Source organism: Papio anubis, chromosome 5, assembly GCF_008728515.1.
Source record: "Papio anubis isolate 15944 chromosome 5, Panubis1.0, whole genome shotgun sequence".
NCBI lineage: Eukaryota > Metazoa > Chordata > Mammalia > Primates > Cercopithecidae > Papio > Papio anubis.
This window is the reverse complement of record NC_044980.1, coordinates 133345569-133371197: the sequence shown is the minus strand read 5'-3', so window position 1 is coordinate 133371197 and position 25629 is coordinate 133345569. Positions and strand designations below refer to the sequence as shown.

Below are 25629 nucleotides of genomic sequence, written 5' to 3'. Positions count from 1 at the left end.
TGCGTCCACTGCCAAGAATTCGTAAACCTTTTTTAAGGCTGAAGCGCCATTAGGGGGTCTAGCTGCCTCTCATTCACCTGCATGCACTAGCGATATGACCCTAAACTACACTGAAGCGTTTGCAACAGAGGTACCCTTCCCGACGCACATATAAAAAGCATGTTTTGCACTTGTGCTCTTTTCCTTGAAGCAATGCTATCACACTTTACTTCACTCATTTTTCCATCACCTGGGGAACTTTATAGTAGAACATAATTTAATCAGCATTAATTGGATTTGGAAAGGCCAGTCATCAACAACACTCTAGAGTGAAGCACTGTGGCATACCGGCTCACTATATGTTGATTTTAGCAATAAAACTACCTCTTGGCCAGGCGCGGTGGCTCATGCTTGTAATCCCAGCACTTTGGGAGGCTGAGGTGTGGATTATGAGGTCAGGAGTTCAAGACCAGCCTGGCCAATATGGTGAAACCCTGTCTCTGCTAAAAATACAAAAATTAGCTGGCTACTTGGGAGGCTGAGGAAGGAGAATCTCTTGAACTTGGGTGGCGCAGGTTGCAGTGAGCCGAGATCACGCCACTGCACTCTAGCCTGGCTGACAGAGCAAGACTCCATCTAAAAAAAAAAAACAAAAAACAAAAACAAACAAAAAAAACTACCTCTTGAGCAGACGGGGAAACAGGGAGAAACTGGCTGCTCATCACTGAATACAGAAGCATCATCCCAGGGAGGTTACTCCTACCTCACACAATTCTCCAGTATACACTCAAGCATTTTCTACAGTCTATGCAAACCCAGCCCTTGATAACAATAACAAATTACCCAAACTACTACACTTAATATTTTATTTAACATGTTATCCAACCACTTCTAGAACAGCCTCCATGGCATGGCATGGAATAGTTAGAGCAGTGATTCTGGCACAGGAAATGGTCTCCAAAATCTCAAAATATCAGATCTCCACCTTGTCAAGTCATCTATTAAGTTCAATGTTCAAGATTATTAAGCATACAGCCCCACTCTTCTATTGTTAGCAATGCATGGGCTAGAGAGATGTCAAATCAACATGGGTACTGCCATGCCCTTAGGATAGCATCTGTCCTCAAACAAAGCTGAAAGCAGCCATTGCCCCTCTTTGCTGTCTTCCAAAAACTCCCCAGACAGGCCAATGGCTGGTTGTGGACAAATTCACCAGAATCTGGTTCCGTAGCTACAGTAGAAGGCTGAGTATCTGGCTTCTGATCTCAATGGTTCAGAATCCTCAGCCTGAGGTGACTCTCCCAGAGCCTTGCTCACAGCAACAATCTCAGTACCTCTTGACAACATTCGGTGGCACTTCAAATTTGCCTCTGCAGCTACAGCATGTCTCTTTCACATACCAGCCATCTGCACCCATGCAGAATAGCTGCTCACACTACCCAAGGAGTCCTCAGGGTCTTCTACAGTTCTGTACCCAGGAAGGATGGAGGAGGCAGAAGGTACTTGTCACCCATCCTGGCCAGTTGCTGTGAAGTCCATCACTCAATTCCAGAGGAACTCAGTTCTAGAGGAAACCTTTTCTACAAAGAGCAGCAGACGGGAATCAGGCAAGGATCAAGACTCAGACAGTCGCTTCTGAATTTCAGCCACAAGATTTTCCCGTTTAATGGCCACCTGAAACATAAGAGAATCCTCATGTGAAACTAGAAAGTGATACCAGCTCCTTAGCCACTGTTTTTCCAGATTTGTTTTACTCTGCATTTGCTCCATTACTTACACAACCAGAAGGGAGTAGTGTGGGTTGACCTGAAGAATGTATACCCTCAAGACGAAAGGGATTCAAACACCTGATTTATGTCTATTATGTTGATTAGTTTCAAAATACCCATTCGGATTTCATTTGTCTTTCTTCTGGCCACACAGCCAATACTCACAGGCTGCAGTGGTCATCTGGAGTGGGTGCTTGTTCATCTCTACCACTATTAACCATGAAGATAATTTCTCAGCCAGAAGATGCATATTTCTTACAAAATCTGGGAAAGGCAGAAACAATTCGTCCCTTCTATTTCTGCTGCTGCCACTCACCTCCTCTCTGCTGGCCACCGAACGGATCTTGATGATCCCTTCTTTCAGTTCTTGCTCACCAATAATGACCACCAGTGGAATGCCTGTGCTCTCACAATAGTGCAGCTGGGTTAATAGTTTGGGGTTGTTCTTGTATAGCATCTCTGCCTGAAAAGGATCAAGACAGAGTAAAGGACTTAGAAGCGAACACAGCAACAAACCTCAGGAACATGGATATCCAAGGAAGTCAGAGATAAATGGCTAGTCCTCCCACCCTAAAAAGCCACTCTAGTAGCTAGTAGACTAAAAAGGTCTTGAGTTCCATTCTAGACATAAGGAAGACATAGCCCTGGGTCCTAAATTCCACACATACCCAGATGGCTCAGATATCAGCTCCACCATACCTTGATTCCAGCATCCCAAAGCTCTGTAATAAGTTTCAACCGTTCTTGGAGAAAGTTCTTCTGTGGTGTGGCCACAAACACTTGAGTCTCTGTAGTCCGCACCTTCTCACCTTTGGTCTAATAAGAGTGAAGAGAGTGAAACTAATAAAAACCTCCTTTCCACCAGCAATTCCAAAAATCAAGACAAAAAGAATCATCAGAAAACCACTCCAACTACACCTCCAGAAACAGGAGGGATTTTAGGCCTCCAGCCCCATCTCACACCTACTTAGGACCTACCTTCATCCTCTGCTCCACAATGTAGAAGATGCGTTCAACCCCAATGCTGAGTCCCACACATGGCACCTTGTGGCCCTTGGGGTCAAACATGCCCACCAGCCCGTCATAGCGCCCACCAGCAGCCACACTGCCCACATTCAGGGGCTCCTCCCCAGCCTGAGTTGGGGTCTGCAGCAGCACTGCTTCATAGATCACTCCTGTATAGTAGTCTAGGCCCCGAGCCAGGCTGAGGTCAAATGAGATCTGTGGGAACAAGGCTACAGTCAGTCCCAAACTAGACTCAGGACCCTGAGAGCCCTAGAGCTCAGCAGGAGGTCCATCTGCAATTCAGCTTACCTTCTCAGCAATTCCAAATAAAGTCAGGTATTCAAATAGCAGCTTCAGGTCTTCCAGGCCCTCCAGGGCCTGCTTGTTCTGGGATAGTCTGGGATCCTGAAACATTTGCTCTACCAGGGATACCCCACCTGAAGAGAAATAAAGTATCTGCTGTTCATTCAGATGTGTTTCATTTAAAATTATCCCTGATGTGCTCTAGCTAGTCTTCCTCATTTTCTTAAAAAAAAAAAAAAAAAAAAAAGATGATCCCAGTCTCACATGACAAGATCCTCCTCCTTTAGCTCTAGCTTTGCCATCTGAAGACATAAAGTCCTTACAATAAGTAAAAGAGAAATTAAATTCAGGACAGGCCCTAGAGCTTAGCATATCTACAGAAAAGGGTTGTTTCAGAGGTAGAATTTGAGCACACGTCACCTTCAGCCTGGTTCTATCACAGCTCTGAAAACCCTGGTTCTTACCATGACATTGGACATAATCCCCAATTCGATCAGCCACCTCAGGAGCCAGGCCTTTCTTCGCCACCATCTCATGTCTCACATCTTTCCAAGCCATCTGCATAAACACCCAAACATTAGCCCAGCCCCAAGATCTTTCTCTCTCAAACTGGAAAAGAACAACTCACTTCCATTCAGTATATACATCACAAGTAGCTAACTGTATTCTCTGCAAAGTCAGAGACAGCTTAAGAAATCCAGTCACGGCCGGGCGTGGTGGCTCAAGCCTGTAATCCCAGCACTTTGGGAGGCCAAGATGGGAGAATCAGGAGGTCAGGAGATTGAGACCATCCTGGCTAACATGGTGAAACCCCGTCTCTACTAAAAAAATACAAAAAAACTAGCCGGCCGAGGTGGCGGGCGCCTGTAGTCCCAGCTACTCGGGAGGCTGAGGCAGGAGAATGGCGTAAACCCAGGAGGCGGAACTTGCAGTGAGCCGAGATCCGGCCACTGCACTCCAGCCTGGGCGACAGAGCGAGACGCCGTCTCAAAAAAAAAAAAAAAAGAAATCCAGTCACAATCCCACTGTATAGCACGACTCAGATCTTCCTTCATATGCCTCCTTACCTTCCTCCCCAAAATAGCCCACTTCCAGCCACAATATCCTTATTTTTCACTAGTGGTATGGATTTGAGGGCAGGGCAGAAACTAGATAGGGTCTACAGAAGCATGTCTTCTTTGTTACCTTGTCTAGTTTATCTATGGAGGAGCAGATGGCACGGAACTTGCTTTCAGGAACACCACAGGCAGCAAACATCCCATCCACAATCCGCCGGTCATTTACCTGAGAACTCAATGTCAGTGACCCAAGTGCTTGTCAATGCCCTTCCACGCAAAACAATGACAGTACCTACTTTCCTGACATATAAAAAGGATGGAAATTTCACAGGAAGAGTACAGACATACAGGAAATACAACAGCTTTACTAGGAAAGTCCTAGAGTTGCAGGCTTAAGGGTTGGAGTCACCCAAGTTTGGGACTTGCATAAACAGTATTAGGCCAAATCCAGACTTCTCCCACAGTTCTCAGCCCTGGCCTCACCTTAATGAGAAAGTCTCCCAACTGCAATCCACTTAGGATTTCACACATGATCTTCAAACACTCTGCATCAGGGATCATAGGGTCAAACTGACCAGCAATGTCAAAATCCTACAGCAAAGAAAAAGATGGGAAAAAACTTCCATTATCCAGCCAATTTCAAGGTTGTGGCCCCTAGAACTATCAAACTGTGCTGCTCCCATCAGGTCACTTACACACTGGCAGAACTCCCTGTAGCGGCCTTGGACTATGCTTGGGCTCTCTCGCCGCCACACCTTTCCAACATGATAACGTTTCATCTTCTTCACCTTATTCATGGCCAAATAACGAGCAAAGGGAACCTCACATAAATGGGTTAAGGAAGAGGGATACTGCATCCAAAGCTTAGGCCCAGTATACAGACATTAGGGAGGACTGGGCCTTTATCAACTGGATCTCATCCACTAGGGTGAGAACAAGGACCTTCCTTTTTTCCACTATCCCCAAGGTCTAGCAGTGCTTGGAATTCAATATATATTGAAATCCCAAATGAAGGAATCTCACCTAGCATAACTGTAAGTTCAGCAGAAAGCAAGGGAAGTAGAGACAGAAGTGACCTAAGAACTAACTTCAGGTCTGGGCCATTTCTGCCCATTCAGATCAATTCCGAACCATCTAAAATAGTCAAGCTTCAGAACCTGGATTTGCCTAACAACTTCTAAGCTACTGTTTCTGAAAGTGCAGGGAAAGGATTACATGCATCTTAATTACCCACGATGCTTGTTTAAAATGCAGATTGTAGGCCAGATGCGGTGGCTCACACCTGTAACCCCAGCACTTTAGGAGGCCAAGGTGGGAGGATCACTTGAAACGAGGAGTTTACAATCAGCCTGGGCAACAAAGACACCCATCTCCACAAAATCTTTTTTTTTTTTTGAGACAGAGTTTTGCTTTTGTTACTCAGGCTGGAGTGCAATGGCACAATCTCAGTTCACTGCAACCTCTGCCTCCTGGGTTCAAGTGATTCTCCTGCCTCAGCCTCCCTAGTAGCTGGGATTCCAGGCGCCCACCACCACGCCTGGCTAACTTTTTAGGTCAAAAGAGATCTGTGGGGACAAGGCTATAGTCAGTCCCAAACTAGACTCAGAACCTGAGAGCCCCAGAGCTCAGCAGGACCTCAGTAGAGATGGGGCTTCACTATGTTGGCCAGGCTGGTCTTGAACTCCCGACCTCTGGTGATCCACCTGCCTCGGCCTCCCCAACTGCTGGGATTACAGGTGTTCGCCACCATGCCTGGCCTAAAACCAATTTTTAAATACAAATTATTGAGCCCCATTCCAGCTACAGAATTAGCTAAGAATCTTTGAGACTGGAGCCAAATGTCTGTGCTTCTGCAAGCTCCCCCATAGGATTATGATACACATTAGAGTTAAATGATAGGGCTCCAGGCTAGGCTCCTGTAGCAGAACTGCCTTCTGGGAGAAACTAGAAGTATAGGCTGCTGCCAATGGACCTCTAAGATCCCAAAGTCACTCTCTCTACTTTCGTCAGAGAAAGCCCTCTGGATTTGGAAAGAGAGAGGTGAGTCTCCAGTATTCAAAAGGATACAGTAAGGTCATAGCGGAGGGACAACAGCTCTCCACCTTGATCCTTCAGATCATACATGAGCCCAGAGTCCTCTCCATACTTCTCAGTCAGTGTTTCCTATAGGGGTCAAACAGAATGAGCAACAGTTCAAAGGATGACTCCAAAACACAGATGAGAAGCCCTTTGGGACACTTAAGGCCAGTGAAGAAGTGAATGAGGTTGCATGTACTCTTTCTTCTCCCCTTACCTTCAGCTCAAATGCTGGGGTATCCATCCCCTTTGCTCCATGACGTTTAAAGCAGCTGATAACCAAATCAAGAATTTTCTCCCTCACAACCATATGCTGAGGACTAAGATCCCTGGTACCCTGGAAACCGAAAGCAGCCCCAGTGAAAACAAAAACAAAAAATAAGTCCATTTCAGACAAGGAGTTAAAGGACACTTATTATGTAATCTCAGGTCTGGAGCTGAAATCTACTGAGTTCAAATGACTGTGAGCCCCACCTAGTATCTCAAGAATAGTACATATTTTTAAAATGTAAAGGACATTAAAAGGGGTCAGAGAGACATGCAAGGCAGAGGTCACTCCTCCAAGGCACTCTAATGGGATAGGGTAGGCAAAAAGTATTACCTTTGGGATCTTGATAATAAAATTTGGTTTCTCTTGATGTGCTTTCAGTTGGGATGTTAACACTGCCTCTGCAACCTGGCAGAAGAATGAATGTGAGAAGTGGCTCCTCTGGACACTGGCCAGACCTGTGGCATTTCTGACCCCATTGACCATCAACCTGCAAAGACTCTTCACCCTGAGCAACAGGAAGCCAAAGCACCATTTCATCTGTCCCAATCTCAGTCCCACCCCAAAGAACCCATGTTGTATCTACAATTACACGTGTAATATATATGAGGTCCGGTCTTCACCACACAAGATTCCTCATTGTATATGGATTTTTTTTTTTTTTTTTTTGAGACAGAGTCTCAGTCTGTTGCCCAGGCTGGAATGCAGTGGCACGATCTCGGCTCACTGCAACCTCCACATCCCGGTTCAAGCAATTCTCCTGCCTTAGCCTCCCGAGTAGCTGGGACTACAGGCGTGCCACCGCCACGCCCAGCTAATTCCTGTATTTTTAGTAGAGATGGGGTTTCACCATGTTGGCCAGGCTGATCTTGAACTCCTGACCTCGTGATCCACCCACCTCGGCCTCCCAAAGTGCTGGGATTACAGACATGAGCCACTGCGCTCAACCGGATTTTTAATATTCTCAAATACTTTAAGAATCTGAGAATAATGAAGGCACTGAACAACCCACTACTACCACCACCAACCATTCAGGGGTAGGGATTGTGATGATCTTCTCCAGGTCACGGTTCCTACTGAAACAGCAAAAATAATTTTTTTTTTCCAGATGGAGTCTTGCTCTGTCGCTCAGGCTGGAGTGCAGTGGCACGATCTCAACTCCTGCAACCTCTGCCTCCCGCATTCAAGCGATTCTGTCTCAGCCTCCCGAGTACCTCGGATTACAGGCGTATGCCACCATGCCCGGATAATTTTTGTATTTTTAGTAGAGATGGGGTTTCGCCCCTGGCCAGGCTGATCTTGAACTCCTGACCTCGTGATCCACCCACCTCGGCCTCCCGAAGTGATGGGATTACATGCATGAGCCACTGCACCCGGCCAAAAAAATAAGAATTTTTAATAAGGTAACACTAGTTATCAGGTTTAGAAATAGGAAAACTAACTTGAAGACAGGGGAACCAGCTCAAGGACACAGAACAAGCCTGTGGAATGAAAAGATACGGATTTCTTGAATGAACTAAAAAACTCAGACTGGTAAGATACTGTGATTGAATATTAATAAAAGACCTGAGCCGTATTGTTCACGATAGCGCAAAGCATCTGCTAAGAGGGCATCAGAATCTTTCCGAAGTAAGGCAAAACTTAATCAGTGGCATTACCAGCAAGCTGTATGCCCTTCCAAAAATAGAGGATGTGGTGGTTCCATACTATGGCGATTATCTGTCCCAAGGGAAGTCCAAGTTCAAGTCCACAATCCCTTATCTGCAATTCCAAAATCCCAAACTCTCTGACATCTGAAAATGTTTTTCTGAGATTCATTTTGAGGTAAATTCTAAGGCGAACTCAGTCTACTTCTGATCTTTAGTCATCTCATTTATTAGGAATATTCATACATTTTGCTTAAAAATATTACTGTTTGAGTCCAAGAGTTTCAGGAAAAAGTGTGGATATGAATTAAAATACTCCCTTACTACATATCCATGTATAACTCATTCATTTAATCTTGCAGCCTCCGTTTCCTCAACTGCAGAATGGAAATAAGAACTCCAACCTCTCAAGATTGCTCCAAGGATTAAATGACCAGGCATCCAACTCGCTTAGTTCAGTGTCAGTACATAGTGGGCACTCGATAAAAACCGATTGTAACACTACTGGAATACACGCTGCGAGTCTATGCTTTCAGATCTGGAGGCCCTGCTGGGACAGACCAGAGATAATTATGTCTCGCTCACCTGGCTTTGGCAACGGACCGCCCCGGTGCAAGAAGCGCAGGGCGGTCGCAGGAGCTGGCTGAGCAGCGCAGCCCAGGCCCTCCTGGGAAGAAGTCCGAGCAGGGGCATCGCGCGGCAGGACGCCAGCTTTCAGGGACAGGAACAAAAGGCCTGGGAAGGAGGCGGGTCGGACTCCAGGAAGGGTGGAGGGCACGCGAAGGCTGAACCCGGGCACCACGCAAAACTCGGGCGTTTGCGCACCTCACCAGTCACGGAGGCTGAGGTGGGATCCTCCCAAGCTCCCTTAGTAGCCAGCTTCGGCACTTCCGGCAGGAGCCGGAAATAATTTTTGTGCTCGGCGGAGGCTCTCTAGGCGTGCGACCCGGCGACTCGATAGCCGGAAGTCATCCTTGCTGAGTCTGGGGCCGCCGTCGCTGGTCTAGGCAGCAGTGGGTTCAAGTGGACAGCCGGGATGGCAGAGCGTGCGGCGCTGGAGGAGCTGGTGAAACTTCAGGGAGAGCGCGTGCGAGGCCTCAAGCAGCAGAAGGCCAGCGCCGAGCTGGTAAGACTTAGGCAGCAGGGGAGGGCCAAGGCAAAGCCTGGGAGGACGGTAAAGCCAGGGTGTTCGGGACATAGGATAGGGATGTGAGGGAAACGACCAGGCTTGTAGGGAGGAGAGTGGGCTGCGTGGGGAGGTATCCGGGGTGGGTCCCGAGAGAAACAAAGCTAGGCCTGAGCAGAGAGATCCTGATTAGGGAGGAATATTGAATGAATGGCGGGGGAGGCAGGAGACTGACAGATGGTTAGCTCAGCGCCTTCTTTCCCTCCACAGATCGAGGAGGAGGTGGGAAAACTCCTGAAACTGAAGGCACAGCTGGGTCCTGATGAAAGCAAACAGAAGTTTGTGCTCAAAACCCCCAAGGTAATATCATTCCTGTAGGGAGCCACTGAGAAAGTCTCTAACTCTACTCACGGGGCGCTTATGTCTGCCTCCTTAAACCAGGTCATTGAGGAGGATCTGAAATACTGCAGAGGAGAGGACAGTCGCTCTGGGCGCTGGGCTGGACTGGACTCTACCTGAGTCATTCTGGGATGGCAAAGTGATGGCAGAAGCTAGGCCAGCTGGGTGATCGGGGAGTCAGCCTGCTGCTGCTACTCCTTCGTTCATTCAGTAAATGTGTATTTAGCACTGTGTCTCTAGCACTATACAAAGCACTGAATATATACCATGGTGGACAATATAGCCTCCCCTCATGGAGCTTACATTCTACTGAAGGAGAGAGACTTGGAACAAATAATCCCACACAGATTTTTTTTTTTTTTTAAACGGAGTATCCTGTATTGCACAGGCTGGAGTGCAGTGGCACATCTTGGCTCACTGCAGCCGCTGTCTCCTGGGTTCAAGTGATTCTCCTGCTTCAGCCTCCTGAGTAGCTGGGACTACAGGTGCCCACCACCACGCCCAGCTAATTTTTATATTTTTAGTAGAGACAGGATTTCCCCATATTGGCCAGGATGGTCTTGAACTCCTGACCTCAAGTGATCCGCCCGTCTCAGTCTCCCAAAGTGCTGGGATTACAGACGTGTGCCACCGCACCTGGCCACCACACATGGTTATGTAATTACATATTGTGAAAAATGATATAAAGACATTAAGGTTGCTCTGAGAAAAATAAGGGAGAACTGGGGAGTCTGAGAAAGGCTAACTGAGGAAGTGATATACTAACCGATCTAGTGAATGAGTAGGAGATAGCCAGAGGACAAGTGTGACAAAGATAAGTCCAGGTAGAGTATGGAAACCCTAAAGTGGGAAAGAACTTTGGTAGTTTTGAGGAACTAGAGGATGATCTACATGGCTAGAACTAAGTAAAGGAGAGTCGAGTGGAATGAGGTTGGAGATTCTGAGCTCATCCTCCAGTTCAGTTCCACTTTCTGTAAGTTCTATAAACAGAACTGTTTACCCTTTCATCTAGGTTCTCTTGGCACTTCATACATATTTCTGTTATTGCACCAACTTTAAGTAGTTATTTTTGTGGTTTATATACCCTGAGACAGACTAGGTGCCTAAATAGATATAGTCAGCCCTCCATATCCCAAGGTCCCACATTCACAGATTCAACCACCTGTGGAGATCAAAACCATTCAGAGGAAAAGAAACAATTAAGAAAAAAAATCTGGCTGAATGTGGTGGCTTACACCTGTAATCCCAGCACTTTGAGAGGCCGCAAGGGGAGGATCATTTGAGCCCAGGAGTTTGAGACCAGCCTGAGCAACATAGTGAGTCCCTATCTCTACAAAAAAAAAAAAACAAAAAACCTTTTAAAATCTAACAATAAAAATTTCAAATAAAAAATATAGTATAACAACTATTTACACAGCCTTTACATTGTCTAAGGTATTATAAATACTCTAGAGACTATTTAAAGTATATAGGAGGATGTGCATATATTTTTATATCAAGGGCTTGAGCATCCATGGATTTTTGGTATCCACACGGGGCCCAGAACAAATCTCCTGCGGATACTGAGGGATGACTCTATTTAATAAATGTATTTGAAATTGAATTCCAAAGGAGAGGGGAGATGTCTGTTTTCCTTGTGTTAAGGTTAATTCTTTGGGCTCCTAAATTCATTGAGCTGTTTCTTTCTACATATAACTCATATTCGGAGGTTAAAGAGACAGTGTAAAATCCCAAAGTGGTGATGATCAGTGATTATTCAAACTATTAGATGAAAAGCTTACTGTGGAATTTATAATGGATCAGTCCTCACCAGTGATGAGTTTTAACATCACTAAAGTAGGACAACTAGACATGTTCCTGCTGATGTGATGCAACAAGAAGTACACAGCACCACCTGTGAAGTACTCTTGCCAAGTAAATTGAATTTGAATCTAATCAGATCTTTGGACTAACTATCAGTTTACAGGAAATACTAGAGATGGAGAAACATGTTAAATGACACATTAAGCATATTGTTTACCAAATCTAGAATGTGAAAAATTTTTTTAGGACAAATGAACCAATTTTCCTAGTTAATAAATGACCTTTTTAAAATAAAAAAAAAAGTGGGGGAGGGAAGGAAACTATTGTAGATTAAATAGACATATCAGCTGATTACAACGCATAGACTTCATTTTGAAGTTGATTCAAATAAATCAACCATAAAAAGATATTATCGAGGCAACAGGGAAAAACTGACCATGGCTTAGCATTAGATAATATTAAGGAGTTGCTGTTAGTTTTGTTAGTTATAATAAAGATAGAGTCTTTGGGGTTTTTTAAATGTCCTTATGTGTTAGAGATTCATATTGAAGTATTTATGGATGAAATGATATGACGTCTGGGATTTATTTCAAAATATTTAAGAAAAACATGTAAGGGCTTAAATAAGAATAGCAGATATTAATGGTTGTTGGAGCTGGGTAATGGATAAATGGTGACCTGTAATACTATTCTCTATATTGTGTCTTTGAAAATTTCCATATTATAGCATTAAAATAAGATTATGCTAGAGAGTTAATATCCATTTTAGTATTAACAATAGAAAACTCAGTATTGTGAGACAAGACTCTTTCAAGGGATCTTCATGGTCAAAACTATTTCTATAGTAATTCATTTGTTTTGTTTGAGACGGAGTCTTGCTGTGTTGCCCAGGCTGGAGTGCAGTGGCGTGATCCTAGCTCACTGCAACCTCCGCCTCCTGGGTTCAAGCGATTGTCCTGCCTCAGCCTTCCGAGTAGCTGGGACTACAGGCATGTGCCACTGCACCCAGCTAATTTTTTGTATTTTTAGTAGAGACGGGGTTTCACCGTGTTGGCCGTGCTGGTCTTGAACTCCTGGCCTCAAGTGATCCACCCACCTTGGCCTCCTAAAGTGCTGGGATTACAGGCGTGAACCACTGTGCCTAGCCCTTCTATAATAATTCTAAGATGTTATCTGCCTTTTCTATTGTGTTAACATTTGCACCAAAGGCACAAAAGCACTGATGAGTAGAACTGCTGGTGCCTTAGCATAAATTAAGACAGTGACACTAAACTGTACTAATAGCCAGTATGTTCTTCACTGCCATGCACTCACAGTAAGTAAATAAATAAATAAAATTTAGTTTTACTTAACAATGTCATTGATAAAATGACATTGTTAATTATTGGGAAGCTGTCAAGCTTATGATGGAAGATACAAGTTTTCTTTTTTGGGGTTTTTTGTAGACAGAATCTCACTCTGTTGCTCAGGCTGGAGTTCAGTGTCATGATCTTGGCTCACTGCAGCCTCCACTTCCCGGGTTCAAGCAATTCTTGTGCCTCAGCCTCCTGAGTATCAGGGATTACAGGCGGGTACCACCACACCCAGCTAATTTCTTATATTTTACAAAAAACACAAGAAATCTACAACATGTTTCACCATGTTGCCCAGGCTGGTTTTGAACTCTTGAACTCAGGCAATCTGTCCACCTTGGCCTCCCAAAGTGCTAGGCGTGAGCCACCATGCCTGGCCAAAAAACTTACTAATTTTACTGAATCTTGACCCTTGAGGACCCTATTTTTAAATATTTGCTATGACAAAATGGGAAGCACATATAAAGCACTTCTGCACCCCAAGGTAGGGAAAATGCTTATGCCATTGTTCAAGTTGCAAGCTGATCTAGCTACTTTTTTCATAGAACATCTTGTTTTATTTGAATTAACAACTGAAAGATAAATTATGGTTTTTCAAATTTAAATATTTGGCAGACATTTTTACAACAATGAACGAAGTGAGCCTTGTCACCTCAAGGAAGACATCTGACAGTGCCTGTAGGCAGTGATAAAATTCAAATATTCAAGTGAAAGTTAGAATTTTAGAAAACTTGGGCTGGTGGTGACTCATGCCTATAATCCCAGCGCTCTGGGAGGCCAAGGCGGGCGGATCACCTGAGGTTGGGAGTTTGAGACCAGCCTGACCAACACAGAGAAACGCCATCTCTACTAAAAATTAGCCGGGTGTGGTGACGCGTGCCTGTAATGCCAGCTACTAGGGAGGCTGAGGCACAAGAATTGCTTGAACCCGAGAAGTGGAGGTTGCCGTGAGCCGAGATCGCACCATTGCACTCCAGCCTAGGCAACAAGAAACTCCATCTCAAAAAAAAAGAATTTTAGAAAACTTGTATCTTCCATCATAAGCTTGACAGCTTCCCAATAATTAAAGAGTTTTCTGCTGGGTGTGGTGGCTTACGCCTGTAATCCCAGCACTTTGGGAGACCAAGGTGGGCAGATCACTGAGGTCGGGAGTTTCAGACCAGCCTAGCCAACATGGTGAAACCCCGTCTCTACTAAAAATACAGAAATTAGCCAGGTATGGTAGCGCATGTCTGTAATCCCAGCTCCCTGGGAGGCTGAGGCAGGAGAATCATTTGAACCTGGGAGGTGGAGGTTGCAGTGAGCCGAGAACATGCCACTGTACTCCAGTCTGGGTGACAGAGCGAGACTCTGTGTCAAAAACAAACAAAAAACCAGGCTGGGCAAGGTGGCTTACGCCTATAATCCCAGCACTTTGGGAAGCTGAGGCAAGCGGATCATGAGGTCACGAGATCGAGACCATCCTGGCTAACATGGTGAAACCCCATCTGTACTAAATATACAAAAAATTAACTGGGCGTGGTGGCACACACCTGTATGTAGTCCCAGCTACTCAGGAGGCTGAGGCTGAGGCAGGAGAATCATTTGAACCCAGGAGGCAGAGGTTGCAGTGAGCCAAGATCGCGCCACTGCACTCTAGCCTGGGTGACAGACCGAGACTCCATCTCAAAAAAAAAAAAAAAAAAAAAAAAGACTTTCTTGATGAGATCTGAGGTGATGTAAATAAATAAGGCTTCCTGATATTGTATAATGAAATGTATCAACATTTGAAAGACCTGTTATAAAGTTTCACAGGGTTTGCCAGGATGGTCTTGATCTCCTGACCTTGTGATCTGCCCACCACGGCCTCCCAAAGTGCTGGGATTACAGGCGTGAGCCACCATGCCCGACTGGTTGGTTTTTTTTTTGTTTGTTTGTTTTTTTGTTTTGAGATGGAGTCTTGCTCTGTCGCTCAGTCTGGAGTGCAGTGGCGCAATCTCAGCTCACTGTAACCTCCGCCTCCCAGGTTCAAGTAATTCTCCCTGCCTTCAGCCTCCCGAGTAGCTGGGATTACAGGCACCCGCCACCACTATTTGTTTGTTTTTTTTGAGACAGAGTCTCACTCTGTTGCCCAGGCTGGAGTGCAATGGCACGATCTCGGCTCACTGCAACCACCTCCACCTCCCAGGTTCGAGGATTCTCGTGCATCAGCCTCCCAAGTAGCTGGGACTACAAGGGGCGAGGTGTCACACCCGGCTAATTTCTGTATTGTTTAGTAGAGATGGGGTTTCACCATGTTGGCCAGGCTGGTCTCGAACCCCTGACCTCAGGCAATCCATCCGCCTCGGCCTCCCAAAGTGCTGGAATTACAGGCATGAGCCACTGTGCCCGGCCTCAGGTTGGTGTTTGTTATTAGGCCAGGAAATGTTCTGTTATCCCAGAAAGAGTTTTTAGGAAAATGACTTAAAGAAAAGAGTTCTAAGAATTTTAGAAAATAGACCCCAAGCTTAAAAGGGAATGGAAGGCCGGGCGCGGTGGCTCAAGCCTGTAATCCCAGCACTTTGGGAGGCCGAGGCGGGTGGATCACGAGGTCAGGAGATCGAGACCATCCTGGCTAACATGGTGAAACCCCGTCTCTACTAAAAATACAAAAAAACTAGCCGGGCGTGGTGGCGGGCGCCTGTAGTCCCAGCTACTCGGAGGCTGAGGCAGGAGAATGGCGTGAACCTGGGAGGCGGAGCTTGCAGTGAGCCGAGATCGCCCCACTGCACTCCAGCCTGGGTGACACAGCGCGAGACTCCGTCTCAAAAAAAAAAAAAAGGGAATGGAGTTTGTAAGGCAGATAGCAAATGGTGTGGGAATTAATAGGGAATTATTTGTACTTGTTTTAAAACTCAGTGGACTGTAGGAAAATCTGTTTAGAGCAGGATTTGCTTTTTCATTATTGAAGTCATCCTTTTATATTTTCAAAATGTATTGTTCTTGGTTTTCAAACCTCATTTCTGGTTCTCTGGCTGATTTCAACTTCAAGGGCACAAGAGACTATAGTCCCCGGCAGATGGCCGTTCGTGAGAAGGTGTTTGACGTAATCATCCGTTGCTTCAAGCGCCATGGTGCAGAAGTCATTGATACACCTGTATTTGAACTAAAGGTGAGGAAAGGGCAAAAAGAAACTACAATTGTAGATGAGTGGGCATTTGAATAACAAAGAAGATGACAACAAGAGAGTGAGGGTCCAAAGGGCCCACTCCTGTTGTGGACACAGACCAGTCTTCTCCAATAACAAGCGGGACAAGAATGGCTTGGAGGGAGAGGCCCTGTCTTTTATTATGTTGGTTGTGGCCAGCAGCTTTCAAAAGAGAGCCATTCTTTGGAGTGGTCTGGGTCCTGTCTACATTGTATTGCAGGGCGTTTGTACTTGGGATGTTTTCTAGATTCGTCCAAACCATACATACATAAATATGCAACCACTCTCCTATTGATGGACTCTGAGGTTGTTACTAGTTCTTTGCTATTAAGAACCAGATTGCAACTGGGCACACCTGTAGTTCCAGCTTTTCAGGAGGCTGAAGCAGAAAGATCACTGGATCCCAGGAGTTCAAGGCTGTAGTGTGCTATGGTGGTGCCTGTGAATAGCCACCATACTCCAGTCTGGGCAATGTAGCAAGACCCTGTCTCTAAAACCAACCAACCAACCAAGATTGCATTACTACCTGCTTCAAACCCAGTGATTCCCACTGCACTTATAGTACAACTCAAACTCTTTACTCAGGTTTACAGAGCCTTAGGTGATCTGGCCACTGCCTCTCCTACCTCATCTCATGCTAATGCTATTTTTCCTCTTGCCCACTATGCTACTCTGGTCTTCTTCCAACTCTTGGAACATAATCAGTGTGTTTGTACCTCTGGACCTTTGTTCTTGCTCTTCCCTTTTCCTGAACTCCCTTTCCTTAGCTCTTTGCATGATTTATTTCAGATTATACTAGAGACTGCAGATTTTAATTCCTTTTTTCAAAAAACATAAATACAAATAGAGACAGAGGTCTTGCTATGTTGCCCGGGCTGCTTGCAAACCCCTGGCCTCAAGTGGTCCTCCTTCCTCAGCCTCCCAAAGTGCTGACATTACAGGCATGAGCTACCATGTCCAGCCAGCCAGATTTTAATTTCAGAGCTCAGCTAAAATGCCACTCCTCAAGTAGTCTTCTCCAACCACCTATTTAAAGTAGCTGTTCTCCCTCTATCACAATGAGCTGGTTTATTGCCTTTAGTCTATAAACCTGTCTGAAATTATCTGTTGTTTCCTTCATCAATGTAGTACCTGTCTCTTTTTATTGATATATAATTGTACATATTTATGAGACTGTTTTTACCTATTGTATTAGTTTGCTAGGGCTACCATAACAAAGTACCATAGACTGGGTAGCCTAAACAACAGAAATGTATTTTCTCACAGTTCCAGAGGTTGGACGTTGACATAACATGCTGGCAGGCCTAGTTCTTTCAGAGGCCCATAAAGGAAGGATCTGTTCCAGGCCTCTCTTCATGGCTTGTAGATGGCCATCGTCTCCCTTTGTCTTTTTTTTTTTTTTTTTTTAAATTGAGACAGAGTCTTGCTCTGTTGCCTGGGCTGGAGTGCAGTGGCACGACCTTATCTCACTGCAACTTGCACCTCCCAGATTCAAGCGATTCTTCTGCCTCAGTTTCCTAAGTAGCTGGGATTACACGCGTGCGCCACCACGCCTGGCTAATTTTTCTATTTTTAGTAGAGACGGGGTTTCACCATATTGGCCAGGCTGGTCTTGAACTCCTGGCCTCAAGTGATTCGCCCACCCCAGCCTCCCAAAGTGTTGGAATTACAGGCATAAGCCACCGCGCCCAGCCTCCCTTTGTCTTTACATCGTCTTTCCTCTGTCCCTGTCTAAATTTTATCTTCTTACAACAACATATTAGATTAGAACCCAACTTGGAGACCTCGTGTTAGCTTAATCATCTCTTTAAAGATCCTATCACCAAATGTAGTCATGTTCAGAGGTTACTGGGATTTAGGACTTAAACAAATGAATTGGGGAGGGTCGGGCAGGGGGATACAGTTCAGCCCATAACACTAGTGTGTGACTGTTTCTGATACTACGTACTGGGAAGTTTCAGGCTTTTTAATCTTTGCCAACCTAGTGAGCAAAATATGCTATTACCAATTATAGACATCACAGGGCAAGGACTGCTGTAATGCCCTTAAGACATTCCTCGGCCGGGCGCGGTGGCTCAAGCCTGTAATCCCAGCACTTTGGGAGGCCGAGACGGGCGGATCACGAGGTCAGGAGATCGAGACCATCCTGGCTAACACGGTGAAACCCCGTCTCTACTAAAAAATACAAAAAACTAGCCGGGCGAAGTGGCGGGCGCCTGTGGTCCCAGCTACTCGGGAGGCTGAGGCAGGAGAATGGCGTGAACCCGGGAGGCGGAGCTTGCAGTGAGCTGAGATCCGGCCACCGCACTCCAGCCTGGGCGACAGAGCCAGACTCAGTCTCCAAAAAAAAAAAAAAAAAAAAAAGACATTCCTTAGTTTTTACTTTTGACATTATTCGAATCTCAGGCATCATAAAAACATTTATGTTTGTAGGTCTGATAACCCATTCCTAGTAGTTTATCATCAAGAAAAACACTTTTTTTAAAAAAAGAGCTATATACCTAAATATTAGATATTGAAATGTTATGGGGCATTTTTTTTTTTTTTTTTTTTTTGAGACGGAGTTTCATTCTTGTCACCCAGGCTGCAGTGCAATGGTGCAATCTCTGCTCACTGCATCCTCTGCCTCCCAGGTTCAAGCGATTCTCCTGCCTAAGCCTCCGAATAGCTGGGATTACAGATGCCCACCACCTCCCCCAGCTAATTGTTGTGTTTTTAGTAGAGACAGGGTTTCACCATGTTGGCCAGGCTGGTCACGAACTCCTGACCTCAGGTGATCCATCCGCCTTGGCCTCCCAAAGTGCTGGGATTACAGGTGTGAGCCACCATGCCGGGCCTAAAACATTTTTTTCTAAAATTAGAATAACCTAAACATCTAACAGTATAACATTAGGGAGGAAGTAAGTACAGAGCTTCTTCTCACTGGAATTTATGCATCTTTTAAAAATACTTCAGGCCGGGCGCTGTGGTTCACGCCTGTAATCCCAGCACTTTGGGATGCCGAGGCGGGCAGATCACGAGGTCAAGAGATCGAGACCATCCTGGCCAACATAGTGAAACCTTGTCTCTACTAAAAATACAAAACTTAGCTGGGCATGGTGGCACCTGCCCGTAGTCTCAGCCACTCGGGAGGCTGAGGCAGGAGAATCGCTTGAACCCGGGATGCAGAGGTTGCAGTGAGCCGAGATCACGCCACTGCACTCCAGCCTGGCGACAGAGTGAGACACCATCTCAAAAAAAAAAAAAAAAAAAAAAATTCATGCTGAGAAGTTGAGTCTGAAGAAAAAAAGATTTTTAAGAGAAAAATATGTAAAAAAAAATACTACAGCTCTGTTACAAAATCAAAATACAAAAAACACAAAAATTGATGTTTCCTTTCAATGATAACTACATCAGACACCTAAGAATTGGGATAAAGAGCAGAGGGAAATGTAGACAAGTTGGAATCAGTCATGTTTGTTTTTAAAATTTCCTTTTAAATTGTGATATTTATTACTATGACCACATTTATTTATGTTTTCTCTAGGAAACACTGACGGGAAAGTATGGGGAAGATTCCAAGCTTATCTATGACCTGAAGGACCAGGGCGGGGAGCTCCTGTCCCTTCGCTATGACCTCACTGTATCTTTCTAAACTTGGGCACTTGAGACTTTGGATGGATTGGCACTCACTTGGCTCAGGTTTAAGAATGGTAGGGTAGGTAGGATCAAATATGAGGCCTTTGGCGATTAGGGGAATTATTTCTCTAAACCAGGAGTGGGACTTTGGCTAAACAGAGCATACACACCCTTAGAAATCTTCTGAATCCTGAGTGAGACCTCAGCTTGATGTCAGGGCCCAGTTCCAACTCTACAGTCATCCCCTGGCTCCAGAATACCTCTCCCCTGCCCTGTCCAGTGGACAAAATTCGCCTTAATGGACCAGCAACACATTTCCCTTGTCTCCAAGCTACACAGAGAATCATCTGCTTAGAAATCCCATATGGGGGCCTTTTTCTGGTCTGTGGCCAACCTGCCCAGCCCCTTGCCATGCTCAGAAAAGTCAACACTACAAAAGAGAAAGGTGCCTTAATCTTTTTTGAGCCTTCAGCTGCCTCATGTGGTAGCACAGCTGGTGCTTTCTGATGTTCGTAAGTGCTATTAATCTTATGGGTGGCAGTTTTACCCACATAGGGAGGGGTTAGACCCCAACTTCTGTTGGTGATGATAATCAACTTGCAGACAGTGATAGGAGGGGCTTTCTCCTTAACTCTTTGTCATCAGGTTCCTTTTGCTCGGTATTTGGCAATGAATAAACTGACCAACATTAAACGCTATCACATAGCAAAGGTATATCGGCGGGATAACCCAGCCATGACCCGCGGCCGATACCGGGAATTCTACCAGTGTGTGAGTGTTGGGAAACCGTGGGGCAGGATGGGTTACTTGGGGCTTTCTCAAGCCAGCAGAATCTATTGAGTACTCAACAGTGTCCTGAGCAAATTGGATGACCCAGATAATGCTCTTAGGTTTCTATGGTGGTTTTTTTTGTTTGTTTTTTGTTTTTTTGAGGAGTCTCGCTCTGTTGCCCAAGCTGGAGTGCAGTGGTGCAGTCTCGGCTTACTGCAACCTCTGCCTCCTGGGTTCAAATGATTCTCCTGCCTCAGCCTCCTGAGTAGCTGGGATTACAGGCACCTGCCACCACGCCCAGTTAATTTTTTGTATTTTGAGACAGGGTTTCACCATGTTGGCCAGGCTGGTCTCAAACTCCTGATCTCGTGATCCGCCTGCCTCAGCCTCCCAAAGTGCAGGGATTACAGGTGTTAGCCACCGCGCCCAGCCTCTTCTATGGTGTTTTCATGCAGATTTCACAATGTCCCTGTGGTGGAGGAGGAGAATAAAGTCTCTCCATTTTACATATGAGTCAACTTGATACCCGCAGATGAAGAGATCATAGGGGTAAGAAAGGCAAAGTCAGGACTAGAACTCTTGGTCCAGTGCTCTTTATTTTAAACCACAGTGGTAGGATCACAGCAGAGAATAAGGAAATTAGCTTTGATACATCAAATCATCCAGACTGATGCCAGGGCTTCTGGATGAATAGGGAAAATGGCTAAGCACTAAAGCCATATAATCACCCCACCCAGTAGGAGGAGTTAAGATGATGAAGTAGAAAATGAAGGAATAGCCCAGTAGATAGAAAGGAAACCAAAACTAGTGAGAAGCCCAAGGATGCTGGGTTTTACCTCTGGGCTGATGATAAGAAAATGAAAGAGAAAGTCTATGCTTGAGTGCAACCAGGCCTTCCTAGAGGACAGAGCTCCCAGAGTCCCCCCTTCAGAAAGGTGAATCCCTGAAGACCTCTGGCTAACCCTCTCCCTGCAGGATTTTGACATTGCTGGGAACTTTGATCCCATGATCCCTGATGCAGAGTGCCTGAAGATCATGTGCGAGATCCTGAGTTCACTTCAGATAGGCGACTTCCTGGTCAAGGTCAGTGCTGACAAGGCTGGGAGGGCAAAGTTGGGCCTGGCCTCTCACAAGATCCTTGTGCAGAGGGACCAGTAGCCCAAGTGACCATGACTATCGCAGGTCATGTAAGAAAAGAGATTCCCTAGCCGGGCGCGGTGGCGGGCGCCTGTAGTCCCAGCTACTCGGGAGGCTGAGGCAGGAGAATGGCGTGAACCCGGGAGGCGGTGCGGGGGAGGGGAGCGGGGAGTGCCCCCCCCCACACCAGCGGGGGGGAGCAAAGAGGAAAGCCTAAAAAAAAAAAAAAAAAAAAAAAAAAAAAAAAAAAAGAAAAGAGATTCCCTCTGCACTATGCATTGATTCCTTGCAGGTAAATGATCGACGTATTCTAGATGGGATGTTTGCCATCTGTGGTGTTTCTGACAGCAAGTTCCGTACCATCTGCTCCTCAGTAGACAAGCTGGACAAGGTAACAACCCAAGTACTTGACTTCTTTTCCCAGATCCCACCCTGCCTTGGGAAATGGAAAACAAGATTGAGAGAGAGAGGTGCATGCCTTTATACCCACCAGAAGAAGGTTAGCCCCAGGATGTAGGCTCATGGGCAGCTACTGCTCCAAGACTGTTCCCTGAGGACAGTACATACCTGCTCTGTGGTGCAGAAGCTGCACAGAGGTCCCTGACTGGTGTCTGTCTGCCTAGGTGTCCTGGGAAGAGGTGAAGAATGAGATGGTGGGAGAGAAGGGCCTTGCACCCGAGGTGGCTGACCGCATTGGGGACTATGTCCAGCAGCATGGTGAGGAACAGAACCAAGCCTCCTCAGCAGCCATCCAACTGCCCTCAGTCCTAAAGTTGAAACTCTTCTGTGTATGTACGTAGGAGAGTGAGTGTGTGTATGTATATGTACACACACATGTATGGGCAACTAGAGTCCAGGCAAGAAGATCAACCCCCCTTACCTTTTTTGTTTGCTTGTCAGCCTCACTCACAAGTCTGTCTCCCCAGGTGGGGTATCCCTAGTGGAACAGCTGCTCCAGGATCCTAAACTATCCCAAAACAAGCAGGCCTTGGAGGGCCTGGGAGACCTGAAACTGCTCTTTGAGTATCTGACCCTATTTGGCATTGATGACAAAGTGAGTCAAGTTGGGGATGGGATCCCTTCTGAGCTCTGGGGCTTCAGATCCCTCATCTTAATCTGGCACTGACCATGTTCTTATCTCCACAGATCTCCTTTGACCTTAGCCTTGCTCGAGGGCTGGATTACTACACTGGGGTGATCTATGAGGCAGTGCTGCTACAGACCCCAGCCCAGGCAGGGGAAGAGCCCCTGGGTGTGGGCAGTGTGGCTGCTGGAGGGCGCTATGATGGGCTAGTGGGCATGTTCGACCCCAAAGGGCGCAAGGTGCCATGTGTGGGGCTCAGCATTGGGGTGGAGCGGATTTTCTCCATCGTGGAACAGAGACTAGAGGTAGGTCCTACGGGGTGGGTAGAAGACAGTCTGAGCAGGTGGTGGCACCTAAGCTATCTGATCTCCAAGGGAGTGAGTGGTGCTGCTTTGGGTAGGGAACATCTCACAGAAATGGAGAAAAGATTATTGCTCTTTTTCACAGATTTCTACCCCATTATAGGTCAGTTTTATGGATCTTTAATCCATCTTTCTCCACTAAATCCTCTGCTCTGGGTCTCTGCTTCCTTCAGGGCTGTCACAAACGTGGGCTGCTGTATCCAAGACTTAGATCTTCCTCATGATACAGAATACTTAACATTTTAGTGCCTTGTGCCAGGCACTGTGCTTGGTGCTTTTCATGCATTATCAAAATATAATTCTTACCACAGCCCTGTGAGAGTAGCTAATTTTATTAATTGCATTTTCCAGATGAGAAAACTGAAGCATTATAGATCAAATAATTTGCTTAAGGCCATGAAACTTGTAAGCGGTAGAGTCAGAATTTGAATCCACGCGGTCTGACTCCAAAGTCTTGCCACTAACCACATTGCAATATTGTCTCTAAATGGGAAGCATGTGTCTGAGGCCCTGGGATCCCTCACATGGCTACCGTGACTCTCCAGCACCTAGAGTAACACCAAGGAAGCCTCTCGTGGCCTCAAGCCCTCCTTTGTTGCTGCTGGTCTTAAGTGGCTGGTTGCATTTCATCCTCTGGGAAATGCTCTGGCAACCTCCCCACGGTCTATGCCTTTTCTCTAGGGTGGAAACCACCCGTTTTCCAGTTGAGATCATTCTTCCAGTAGGCATCTTACATTGTAAGAACTATGAAAATAGTTTTCCTGAAAAAGACAAGGGAAGCAGCAGCAGCATTCTCCTTTCCCCATACCCATATACACGCCTGTGCCCTGTAACTGAAGTGCGAGAGGCACAGTGTCATAAATGGGTAGATAGTAAGTGGGGACTAAAACTGCCAAGGGTGATCTAGTTGGGGTAGGCTCATAGTAGTACTTCTGTGTGAATGCTTTGATGGACCCTTAAGGTACTACATGGACCAGTCTGGGCAACATGGTGAGACCCTATCTCTACAGATTTAAAAAAAAAAAAAAAAAAAAAAGCTGCAGTGATCATGCCACTGCACTTCAGCCTGGGTGACAGAGACCCTGTCTCAAAAAAAAAAAAAAAAAGTACTACATGGAGATAAGCTTGAAGTTACTGTAAAAAAGCTACCTTTACTCTTACCCTAAGTTAGTTATTCTGACACATCCTATGTACAAGTTAGTTCAGTCCTCATATCTACTAAAAGCTACCTTATGCCCAAGGTGCTAGATGAGAAGACAGGGCCCCTGCCCTGGTAGAGCTGAGTTGGGCCTGGTCTCAAAATCCTGACTAGAGCCTGCTTTGTTTGCTCCTTGAAGGTGTTAGCCCAGCTCTCTGACTCTTATCTGCCCCTTCCCCAGGCTTTGGAGGAGAAAGTACGGACCACGGAGACACAGGTACTTGTGGCATCTGCACAGAAGAAGCTGCTAGAAGAAAGACTAAAGCTTGTCTCAGAACTGTGGGATGCTGGGATCAAGGTATGGGAGGCAAGCCCCAGGGTGGCAGCAAACTTGGGTGTGCTGGGCACAAACTGAATAAAAGCTCACCCATAATGGATCCTGCCATTAATTCTCAAAAGTGGAGCTAAGAACAAGGTGCCAGCTTGGACACCCTCTGTCCCTGAGGACAGCAGAAGCCAGCCTTCCTCTTCTGCTCTTGTCCCCTGCAGGCTGAGCTGCTGTACAAGAAGAACCCAAAGCTTTTGAACCAGCTGCAGTACTGTGAGGAGGCAGGCATCCCACTGGTGGCTATCATTGGCGAGCAGGAACTCAAGGATGGGGTCATCAAGCTCCGTTCAGTGACTAGCAGAGAAGAGGTAAGGGAAGCGGGCAGGAAGGCTAAGGGACAGAGAATGTATGCCATTTTGGCAGGCCCATGCCCATTCAAGACCTGAGAAAAAGCCTGGCATTGATATTAGTACAACCATAAAAGACTTGAGAGCTTAACCTGTTACTGTAGTCTTAGTAGGGTGAGATCTCCGTCCCTGCATATACCCTATGTTTTGTTGGCTCCCCCAAGAGGCACACTCTAGCCTGAGGTGTTTAATTAGGTTCCTGCTCCCAGCTGAGACTGATGCCTAGAGGGCTAGAGGAAACTAGGCACTCAGGCAGCAGTGGAATGGAAGATGCTTATACCACCTTCTTCTCCCATCCTGGCCAGGTGAATGTCCGAAGAGAAGACCTTGTGGAGGAAATCAAAAGGAGAACAGGCCAGCCCCTCTGCATCTGCTGAACTGAGCAATCTATCAGAGGAAAGGAAGTGGGACTGGTACTATTTGAGGTTAAGACAAACTGCATATGTACTTCAACTGCTTTGCACTTTTCCGTTTCAGCAGGAAGACCTGAAGACTGGTCAGAACAGAGACTTTAATTTTTATTATGGTTATTTTATTGATTATTACTGGCAAAAATGGCCAGATACTACACCTTTTGCATACAAGGCCCTGGGGGCTTAGTCCAGTCTGTGCTCCTGGGCTACAAGGACCCAGCCTGAGATGGTCTCATCTACAGGGCCTCGCACCAGTTGGAGCAGATGCCTCCCTACCAATTGCCAAAGGTCCAATAAAATGCCTCAACCTCAACCAGAGCCTGCGTGTCACTGATGCCTAGCCCCACCTTCCCCGGCAGACCAATGTAGGGATGGAAAAGGGAGAAAGACAGTAAACTTGTGACCCTGAGGTTCTTGTCTC

At 46.0% G+C, this 25629-nt stretch overlaps 2 protein-coding genes across 13 annotated transcripts; one reads left to right on the top strand and one right to left on the bottom strand.

The window, feature by feature from the left end:
- Positions 1 to 828: 828 nt before the first annotated feature.
- Positions 829 to 8998, bottom strand: HARS2 (histidyl-tRNA synthetase 2, mitochondrial). Of its 12 annotated transcripts, XM_003900218.3 has the most exons (13): positions 8690 to 8998; positions 6792 to 6866; positions 6408 to 6527; positions 6182 to 6277; positions 4810 to 4935; positions 4598 to 4705; positions 4242 to 4340; positions 3521 to 3614; positions 3063 to 3190; positions 2727 to 2969; positions 2448 to 2564; positions 2065 to 2211; positions 829 to 1653 (listed from the first exon to the last, which is right to left on the bottom strand). In XM_003900218.3, the coding sequence occupies exons 1-13, from the start codon at positions 8795 to 8797 to the stop codon at positions 1594 to 1596; spliced, it is 1521 nt and encodes a 506-aa protein (XP_003900267.1). In that variant the 5' UTR covers positions 8798 to 8998; the 3' UTR covers positions 829 to 1593. The 12 variants fall into 12 exon arrangements, 11 of the variants coding, with proteins under 11 accessions (XP_003900267.1, XP_021795444.1, XP_021795445.2 ...); XR_002522780.2 differs by lacking the exon at positions 8690 to 8998 and having other exon boundaries at positions 1757 to 2211; positions 6792 to 7124; XM_021939752.1 differs by having other exon boundaries at positions 829 to 2211.
- Positions 8951 to 25526, top strand: HARS1 (histidyl-tRNA synthetase 1). Its single transcript, XM_003900213.4, has 13 exons — positions 8951 to 9230; positions 9501 to 9590; positions 15795 to 15914; positions 19477 to 19572; positions 20214 to 20339; positions 21315 to 21422; positions 21769 to 21867; positions 22100 to 22193; positions 22403 to 22530; positions 22623 to 22865; positions 24302 to 24418; positions 24610 to 24756; positions 25101 to 25526. The coding sequence occupies exons 1-13, from the start codon at positions 9141 to 9143 to the stop codon at positions 25170 to 25172; spliced, it is 1530 nt and encodes a 509-aa protein (XP_003900262.1). The 5' UTR covers positions 8951 to 9140; the 3' UTR covers positions 25173 to 25526.
- Positions 25527 to 25629: the final 103 nt, after the last annotated feature.